The sequence below is a fragment of the Cornus florida genome, unplaced genomic scaffold (genome assembly GCF_030987335.1).
Source record: "Cornus florida cultivar Cherokee Brave unplaced genomic scaffold, ASM3098733v1 CherokeeBrave_3.0.0_Hap2_Chr05, whole genome shotgun sequence".
Taxonomy (NCBI): domain Eukaryota; kingdom Viridiplantae; phylum Streptophyta; class Magnoliopsida; order Cornales; family Cornaceae; genus Cornus; species Cornus florida.
In genome coordinates, this window is record NW_026775575.1 from 17,457,675 (window position 1) to 17,467,971 (window position 10,297).

General features: G+C 37.2%; 1 protein-coding gene across 1 annotated transcript; it reads left to right on the forward strand.

Moving 5' to 3' along the window:
* Window positions 1-1,149: 1,149 nt before the first annotated feature.
* LOC132309055 (disease resistance protein RUN1-like) lies at window positions 1,150-9,639 on the forward strand. Its single transcript, XM_059807409.1, has 4 exons — window positions 1,150-1,390; window positions 7,651-7,904; window positions 8,015-8,800; window positions 8,899-9,639. Exons 1-4 carry the CDS (start codon window positions 1,150-1,152, stop codon window positions 9,637-9,639), a joined length of 2,022 nt encoding a protein of 673 aa, XP_059663392.1.
* The last annotated feature ends 658 nt before the right edge of the window (window positions 9,640-10,297 follow it).

Consider the following 10,297-nt stretch of genomic DNA (forward strand, 5'->3'; position numbering starts at 1 on the left):
AATATTAATCATGATCCAGATGGGGTGGCCATTAATAGTAGTGTGTAGCTCTAACAAGTTACTCGAGGCCGGCCGGAGGTTCTGGTAGAACAACCAAACAAGCCGCAGGTAAACTGGATAGGTGACTGGGGCCAAAATAGCTTAAATGCCCCTCCGGTCAATATCATCATAGGCAGACCAGGTCAGGAGATACCGGGAGAAGAAGACAATGTCGAATGCTGACTCATGTGCCACCTTAAGGCGTGAGTATCTCCTGGTAGGTCTGTCGCGGTCCTAGCTTGGCTGTGAGGGAGAAGGTATATGCGCAGCCTTAGCTGAAGAAGATGATGCTGAAGCTGAAGACTGTAGTCACGAGTCGGCTGATGGGGACTGAACTAGATCTGCCTCTAATTGCTCTAACTGCTCAGGCTACTCAGCCTGCTCAGCCTCATCAACCTGCTCTGAAGCTGGCTCTGGAATGGGAACCTAAACATGAGATGGGCTTGCCTGCTCCTCTACTCGCTGCCTCACTCTTCATGGATAATGCCTACGGGCAACAGTCTTTACCCTAGCCATGGCCTGCAAAATAGAAAGAAAAACACTTGCAAAATAAGTTAGTACCGGTATAAAGAGTTAAAGCATAGTATATAGAAACATGTATGTCAAATAAGATAGACAATATAAAATAATAATCATGAATCTATGCAAGTGATGACGCAGCCAAATAAATAGTGACCAACTGTAACATGCTAAACAGTACAAGTATAGAATGCATCCAATGTGGAAAACACAAGCATTGGGTATAAATAATGTAGCATGGAACACAAAAAATGGTGTGTGAAGTGTATAGGCAAATCTGTGATGTTCGATCGATCTGGAAAAGATGAGATCGATCTAAGTTGGATCGATTTAGATTTAAGTGAGATCGATCTCCTTTAGATTGATCTGAGAAAAACAGAGATCGATCGAACTCTGCTAAGAATGTAAACAGTCACAGATCTGTGACGTGAATGGCACGGGGGCACCCCAGCAAGCTTGTGGGGCCCTCTCACACAATAATAACACAGTATGGGTCACTTGTCAACTCAAAATCACATTCGGAATCAAATATATACACACATCTATATACATATATATACACATATATATACATGCTTCATTAAGTCAAAAATGGCAAGAATCAAATATGGGAAGCTCAGATCTAGTATGGAAACATCACAAGCATGTAAGTTGAAGCCCAAAAATGGAAATGGAAATGGAAACGCAAACTTACCTAATCCGAGGAGAGAAGTGGATCGGGAGAGAGATAGACGAGATCTGAGACGAGGGAGACAGATTCGAGGCTCGGGAAGCTTACCGGAGAGTTCGTTGGAGCTGAGAGCAATGGGTGTTACAGCGGCGACGGATAAGGGTCTGAGATCGATTTACAAATTGATTAAAATGACCGTAGGGTTTTATTTTAAAAACTGGTCCCGACAAGTTCGATCGATCTGGAAAAATCTCAAATCGATCGAACATAAATCGATCTTGAAAGAACACAGATCAATCTATGCTTCAAAATGATTAAGTATTTTTGAAATTTTTTATTTATTTATTTATTTTAGAAAGATAAAAATAAAAATAAAAATATTTTTAGATTTTTGAAAAATTTCCTAAAATTAAAAATATTTATGAAGTTTTTGAGAATAAAATAAACTAAACATTCAAAATATATATATATTTTTTTTGGATTTTTATTAAATTAAAGTTCAAAAGTCAAATCAAAGTCAACAAAAGGGGGGGTATAGATCGATCAATGTAAGATCGATCTAAAAGATACTTCGATCGATCGAACAGAAAGTTCGAACGATGCACAGAGAGGCCTTTTTCATGGATCTCAAAAATTTTCTAAGTGTGGAGTGAAGATCAATCTAAGAAAAAGTTGGATCGATCTAGGAACTTTCAGATCGATCTAAAGAAATTTTCGATCGATACATAAAGAGTTGATTTATGAAAGAAAATTTTGATCGATGGAACAGAGGGATGATTAGATGCAAGAAGGGATTTTCAATCGATCGAACTTCTTTTGAGATCGATCAAACAAGAACAAAATGTCTATTTTCAGAATAAAAGTGCATGCATACTCAATCATAGTTCCTATCAATGTGTATAAACCCCAAAACATATCTAGACGACGCGAGAAATGAAATGCAAAATAGAAATGAGGGAGGAATAGGGTTGTAAACCCTACGAAGCATTTACTAGTCATTAACATCTCTAGCAAGACGTTGGGCTCTTTTAGCCCAAATCAAATATCTTGTTATGCAACACCTCCTTGACGGGGTGAATGGATTTTTGAATCCCACCCAACAAATTGCTCCCTAAGGAACTCATTGGATTCGATTCAAACGACCTTGATGGTCCTTGGTCAAAACAACTCTTGGGCTTCCATGCCCTTGAAATACTTGACTTTAATGCAACTTTCCTTGTTTTTAAGTTGGTAGACAAACCATGGAAATGTTTAACATCAAGTAAAGACTTAACTTCATCAAATTCATGGTTGACACACTCCTCTACAACACATATTTCTTCATGTTGGTCCATCGAATTCGGGGTTGGATTAAAAATGTTCAACTTCACTTTCATATGCCCAAATGAGATTTTCACTACCCCTGTCCTACAATTGATGTTGGCATTTGAAGTTGCCAAGAAAGGACGACCAAGGATAACAGGAATTTAGCTCTTGGGATTTGGAACCAGTTGCGTATCTATGACAACGAAATCGACCGGGAAGAAGAACTTATCAATTTTAATCAAAACATCCTCAATGATACCCCTAGGCTTTTTGATTGATCGGTCGGTAAGTTGTAAAACTACCGACATCGGTTTCAAGTCTCCTAAGCTTAATTTGACATATACTGAGTATGGAAGAAGGTTAACACTTGCTCCTAAGTCTAAGAGAGCCCGATTGATGATATGGTCACCAATGATGCAAGAGGTAGTAGGTGAACCGGGGTCTTTAAACTTTGGGAGAGTGTTATATTGCAAAATAGAGCTCACTTGCTCAGTCATGACTACTTTTCTTAGTGTTTGGCTTTTGTTCTTCCTCTTTTGGGTGCAAAGATCTTTTAAGAACTTGGCATAAGCCGGAATTTGCTTAATTGCATCCAAAAGTGGAAGATTGATCTTCACTTGCCTAAACATTTCAATGATTTCATTGGTCTTGGTCTTTTATTTATCAAGATAAATGGATCCTTTTAAGACATCTGGAAATGGAGCTCTTAGCTCAAAAACTTTTTCAAAATTTTTCTTTGAAACATCATAAATACAAGAATTTTTCAAGTCCTTTTTCAAATAATGCTGTAATTCATCTTTTAAATCATTTTTCAATGCATTCTCAATATGATGATTATGCATATGTAATGAAGGAGGAATAAAATGTGAAACGGGACGGATGTTAACTTTTGGTTGCACCGGTTCACTCTCTTCATTGGATATACTTACCTTGTTGTCCACAATCTTCCCACTTCTCAAGGTTGTCACCGCATTGACATGCTCAATTGTGGGACCTTCCGATGAGGAATGAGTCTCCAGAACACATTGTTGCTTTGGTGGGGCATTCAAAGGCATTTTCCCTTTCTCTCTAGCATTTAAAGTACTAGCTATTTGCCCTACTTGGGTTTCTAGCTTAGCAATGGATTGAGAATGAGAATGAAGCAATTGAGTGTTCGCCTATAGAGTGCCTAAAGCGGTCAAAACTTTCTCTTCAAAAGCAGGACTTCTAGAGTTTCCTTGAGAATAAGATTGATTTGGGAAATGAGAATTAGAGAATTGGTTTTCATGTGATTGAAATGATGATGATCTAAAACCTTGGGAACCTTAGCTTTGCATTGGAGGCGGAACATACTTTCCTTGAAAACCACCGAAAGGAGGGTTTGAGCCTTCCCCTTGGCTTTTCCAAGAAAAGTTCGGATGGTTCCTCCAACTTGGATTATAATGATTGCCATAAGGATTATGCCCTTGGTTAGGAAAAATGGCATTTGTTTGCTCATGATTGTCGTTTGTCCATGGGGACAATTGGAAGTAGAATGTAACACACTAGAACAAGTCATACATGATTCATTAAATGCACAATGATGAACATAATTAGGGAGGAAGACATTTGATTCATCGAAGTTTCGTTGATCAAAAATTGATCAAACCTTTGAGATAAGGATTTCAACTCGGCGGCTATATCATTGGAGTTGTCAACTTGATACAAACCAACATTTTTCCTTCCACCTAGATTTCTACCATTTTTAGAAGATAGAGATCTATGCATGGAATTTTCACTCATACTTTCATACAATTGCCACACATCATTTTCATGCTTATCAAGATAAGAACCACCCATAGATGCATCAACCATACCCTTGTGATTATCCGGTAAACTTTCAAAGAAATATTGAACTAATTGCCACTTAGGTATGTCATGATGTGGGCACTTCCTAAGCAAGTCATTGAATCTTTTCCATGCCTCATAAATCATTTCCCCATCCCCTTGAGAAAATTCGCGAATGGAAATTCTCATGACATTGGTCTTCGAAACTGGGTAGTACTTTTTCAAGAACTCTTGTTGCATTTCCGGCCGAGAGGTTATTGAAAAAGGCCTAAGATTGTTGAACCAATATTTTGCCTTGTCTTTGAGGGTGAAAGGAAAATGTTTAAGTCTTAACACTTCTTCCGGCATGTCCGTGTATTTCACGGTGGAACACACTTCAAGAAACTCATCTAAATGCTTATAAGGTTCTTCACTTATAAGTCCATGATAGTTAGGAAGCATTTGAATGGTTTGTGGTTTGATTTCATAGTGATGTGCTCTAAATGGGGGCAATTGAATGCAAGTGGGTGCATTATATTCATTAGGCACATAATGGTCTCCTAAAGCAATGGGAGGATTCACAATTGGTGGTGCTACACGTACACGTGGATTAGCTTGAACCATAGGAGGTTGTGGAGCAAAGATTGGTTGAGGCATTCCCAATGGAATTTGGCCTTGTTGTTGTGGTGGAATGAATGGTCTAGGCATGCCTAAGGGTACTTGGATATTGTCATAATGCACATTAGGGTAGAAGATGCCTTGTTAGTTTATGTAACCAAGGTCCTTCACATAGTCATTATTTTGCTCCTCCATTGATGAAATGGAGTGATGAGAACTACCTCTTCCCCTAAGATTACGAACAACCAATTCAAGATGAAAATTAAGAGGGACAAGAGTAGGATTTAATGACTTACGACCATGCATGCACTAGCAAAGACAATAACAAGAAATAAACAAGTAACAAACACTTCGCCCCCATAACAAATCAACAAATCTTCACATATAATGATCCCATACTCCCATGCTTGAACAACATGCAAAGAAAAGTAAATTGCCTCCACGCGGGCTCACGATTTATCTAAGAAATGAAAAACAAGCCTCCACGCGGGCCGACGATTTAACTAGCGCTTAAGTTAGAAAGATTTCACAAAGGGTCCTTAAGCAACTTCAATGTATTTTTCAACTTTCTAGCCTTTCTTTGCAATTTTTTAGATTTTCAGTCTTTTTGCCTTGTTTAGCTCCACTTGGCTTCCTTGCTCTTTAATTCTCCTTTGCTTGGTTTCCTTCACTCAATGCACCTAATCAATCAAGAACAAACACAATAAGTAACTATGAAGAAAATAAAGAAAGGACACGATCAAAAGAGTACTAATTCCTATTTGTTTCCAAAACACGACGTTGCCAATTAGATCCCCAGCAACGGCGCCAAAAACTTGGCAAGGTGGAAGTCGGTTGTACAAAAAGTTTGCAAAGATATGAACTAAGAGTATGAGTGTGCAATGTGGCCAAGTTTTAAATTTTTAAAAGCCACCACTACCTCTAACTAAAAATATAGCTAGGGTGAGTAGGGATCGTCCCAAGGGATCGTAGGTACCGATGCAATGGAAATAATATATAGGGTTAGTAGGTCGAGTGATCAAAGATTGGTTGGATTGATTGATTAAACTATTATGCAATTGAAATTAAAGTAAACAAAATTCAATGACTAATAAAGTAGAGAAAGATATAAAGGGAAGGACTTGGGGTACTAGAGCTCACCACTAAGCTTGACTTCACTAGACACTAGTAATTGTATATTAATGGGGAAATTGATTTGTAACTTGTGTGTGTGTATGTGTGTGTGACATTAATTGAAACTAGGCATGGATGGCAAATAAGCATAGGTTATCAAGCCAAATCAAATGGAAAGCACAACCTATCAAATGAGACGAAAATCCATTCAATGAAATCACAATTTGTGCATACACAACTATTTGGAAACATACACCAAACGCATTCATAAGTATGGAACACCAAGGAACAAGAGTAGATTGTCCACATATCTATGAATTTAAAACAACTACACTACATTTACACTAAAGACATGGAATTTAACTAAGTAAGCTAAAGTTGTGGTACAATCTATCAAGAAACAAGTGTAAACCATCAAATAAATTGTAAGAGTATTCAATTAAGCTCTATATTTTGAGCATCTCTATATTAACTTCATTCATACACATAGACATGCATAAATTCCACTAAATCTAAATAAAAGAATATGAATCATCCATTCTAGTATACATAGACATATGGTTAGAAGTAGATAATCAATTGAAAGCATTAATCCATACACATCAAGTAGAAACCACAAGATATATATATAAATCCAAGGTCAAAACATTGTTACAAATAAATCTTCAAAAATATACAAAGAACTAAATCTAGGAAGCAAACTTAGGGGCTACTCTAGCCCCAAGTAGATGTCTAGCCACTCATTGAAGTAGTCATCTAACCCTCAAAGGCTATCTCCATGGTAGGAATGACCTCCTTCTTGATGGAAACCCTAGAAGAATGGAAGAACTCCCAAGATGTGTAAAGCTCTCTAATCTCTAACCTCCTCTCCAAGATATGAAAAAATACAATTTATGAATAACAACTATCCACTATGTGTATGCTCTAAAAGTGGCTCTCAATCCTTATATAGGTAGGTCAAATGTTACCCCAATGGTCTGGGCTCGTACACCAAGGTCCCTCCAATGATTGCACCATGAGCCAACTTTTAATAAGCTGGAATATATTTTTTAAGGGACTTGAGGAAGTTCGATCGATCGAACTGTGTTGAGATCGATCTAACATGGCTGAGATCCATCGAATGCTGCAGAGATCGATCTTCCTTGGCGGCGTCTTTTTGAATAAAGACAAATCTCTGAGATATTTTTGGGAAGAAGACAAAAGTGGTAGGTGGGTGGTAGGTGTGGATAAGATCGAATCATTTCGATCAATCTGGGATATGTTGGATCGATCGAACTTGTTGGATTCTTTTGGATAAGGACAAGGGCTTGGATCCATCTTGAATTGTTTAGATCGATGAACTTTCGATCGATCGAAGAAATGCTGAGATCGATCGAACTTGCTGAATTTTCACATTTTGCTTCAATTTGCTCCCACTTTGCTCCTTTCTTCCATTCAGCTTTAGTTAACTCCTTTAATGTTCTTATTTAACCGAATTGACTTATTTTTGGGATAAGCACCTGAAAAGGGTAATAACACGAAATTATAATAAAACGGAGAAATAAGATTGATAAAGGTCTTAGAATACCTTAATTTAAGGGGTTTAAATGCGCACTTTTCAGCGCTCATCAATATGGATGAACCAAATAAAGTTGTTTTGAATGGTGAAGCATTTGCGAGGATGCACAAACTAAGATTGCTACAACTGAAGAATGTCGACATCACTAGAGGCTATGAACATCTTCCTAAAAGTTTGAGATGGCTATGCTGGCATGGATTCCCTCTAAATTCTATACCAAGTAACTTGTATCAAGAGAAATTAATTGGTTTTGACATGCAACATAGCAACCTAGAACAAGTTCGGAAGGACAAGAAGGTATAATTAGCACTTTGAATAAACTACTGATTACTTATTTTTTCCTTTTTTTGTTTGAATTGTATATTTCACTTTGAACTAATTATGTGCTCTAAATCTTCTTTCCACAGGTTTTTGGAAAGTTGAAAATGCTTGATCTAAGTCATTCCCATTTTTTGACCAGAATCACTACCGACTTCTCAACACTCCCAAACCTTGAGAAAATGAGACTTGAAGATTGTAGGAGTTTGAAAATGATTGACGAATCCATTGGAAGTCTAGATAAACTCTGGTCCCTAAGCCTGAAACATTATGCAAACCTTAGGAATCTCCCAAGGAGCATCTGTATGTTGAAATCTCTTAAAATTCTTCAGCTCTCTGGGTGCCTGAAATTAGACAAATTGCCTGAGGAGATTGGGGAAATCAAATCGTTAAGTCTGCTTTGTGCTTCCCGAACTGCTATAAGACAAGTACCAGTTTCCATAGTGCGTGTAAAGAACCTTCGATTTTTGTCTCTATCTGGTAGTAAAGGATCACCATCCATGTCCATGTCCATGTCATTACCGAATTCGTTGTTGGGGTTAACCTCTCTAACGAGATTGAGGCTCCATAATTTTTCAACGGTTCTGAACGACATCGGGAGTCTATCCTCGTTAAGATATTTGGAATTCGTTGACAAAGATTTGTACAGTATACCAGCTATCAAGAGACTTTATAACCTTCAAGTCCTCGTTTTGTACCATTGTAGAAACCTTGGATCACTTCCAGAGCTTCCATCAAGTTTGATCATTCTACATGCTTCACATTCATCAATGGAAAGATTTCCGGATCTATCAAACTTCTCACGCCCCCCATTGACGTGTCTATTGAATTCCAGCAAACTAGTTGAGTTCCCTTGCACAGAGAATGTACTACAGGTCTCTCTCTACCCCTCAATGTTTATACATGTGTTTGTGTGTGTTTCTGTGCATGCATGTCTCTACCTTACACATTATCGATCATTCTAATTGTGCAGAAATGGTATGGAAGATATGGAGGTACTAGACCCGATGACATTATATTCTCCTGCTGTGAAATTCCTGATTGGTTCAGTAATCAGAGGTCGGGTAATGTATTGTCACTTCAAGTGCCTCAAAATATGAGTATGATGAAAGGCTTGGTTTTAAGTGTTATACATGTAGCACATGATTTCAAAATTGTCGAGAGACCAACAAAATATATTGTTAGTGTTACTAATGTAACCCAGGATTTTTGTGCTCCCTGTATCCGTTATCGGATTTATTGTGGATTCCCAACCCCACATGACCACCTAGTGTTGAGCTATGTACCCCTTGAAAAATTTGAGGTGGATTGTGGAGATGAAGTGAAAATTGAAATAGATGCTTGTTGTGGGTTGATTGTGAACAAGTGTGGGGTCATCCCGGTGTATATTGGAGCTAAGAAGCGTACCAAAATGGACACTGAAGAAGAAGTGGTGAATGAGTTCAATTCTTCATCTGGTAATGATGGTGTCATGGTTGTCCAAGACCAAGGACACCTATGCAAAGGGCATAAGGGTAAGAGAAAACACGATGACGATGACGAGGCAGGACTCAGCCATGCGGGGGTGAAGGGTAAAAGAAAATGCAACGGTGCAGCATCAAGACCAAGCCATTACTGGTCTTATGAGGAGCCCACTCTTTCCACATATGAGAGGGTGGTTGTTCCTCCAATCAGAATGCAGTGTTGGAGAGAATTTTTTAGACATTGTTATTGAACTTGCTTGTGTTAAATTGATTGATGTCTTTGAAGATTGATATTGTAAGGTCCAAATGTCATTGTTGCCGGAACATTTAATTGGATTTTTATCTTTTTTAACTAGTTTATGATTAATTGCAAAACTTGAAATTACTTTGCACCTAATTTGAATTTAGTTTTAAAAAATTTCCCTCTATCTATTCAAACATGACATTGATATGTACAAAAGTAATTCAAAAAGGACCAATCATTTTTTTTTTTTTTTTTAAGAAAGCACAATGATAAATAGATTACTCATTTTTTTATTTTTTTGCACATATCTAAGTCAAATACGACATAAATATGTACAAAATTAATTCAAAAAGACCAATTTTTTATTTTATTTTATTTTATTTTTAGAAACCACAATGAAAAAATAAGTTAGAGAACCATGTGAATCTAAACTAATTATAGCTTGAAATAATGCAAACCATAAATTAAATAAACTCAAAAATAATGATTTCATCAATTAAAATGAATCCATTAATTAAAGAAAATAGTCTAATATAAACTAGTTAAGGCTTTGAAATCACAACAAACTGATTAATCAAATATACGAATCTAAACTGATTCAAGCTGCATAATTAGGATGAACACATTTATCAGAGACGTTATTGATTGCAAACCAATCAACATAT

Excerpts from the sequence above, each read along its gene's own strand:
- LOC132309055 (XM_059807409.1), top strand. The coding sequence starts at position 1,150 with ATGGCAAGAATCAAATATGGGAAGCTCAGATCTAGTATGGAAACATCA. Across the intron at positions 1,391-7,650 it reads TACAGCGGCGACGGATAAGG|CGCTCATCAATATGGATGAA; the intron begins GTCTGAGATCGA and ends CGCACTTTTCAG. Across the intron at positions 8,801-8,898 it reads GCACAGAGAATGTACTACAG|AAATGGTATGGAAGATATGG; the intron begins GTCTCTCTCTAC and ends CTAATTGTGCAG.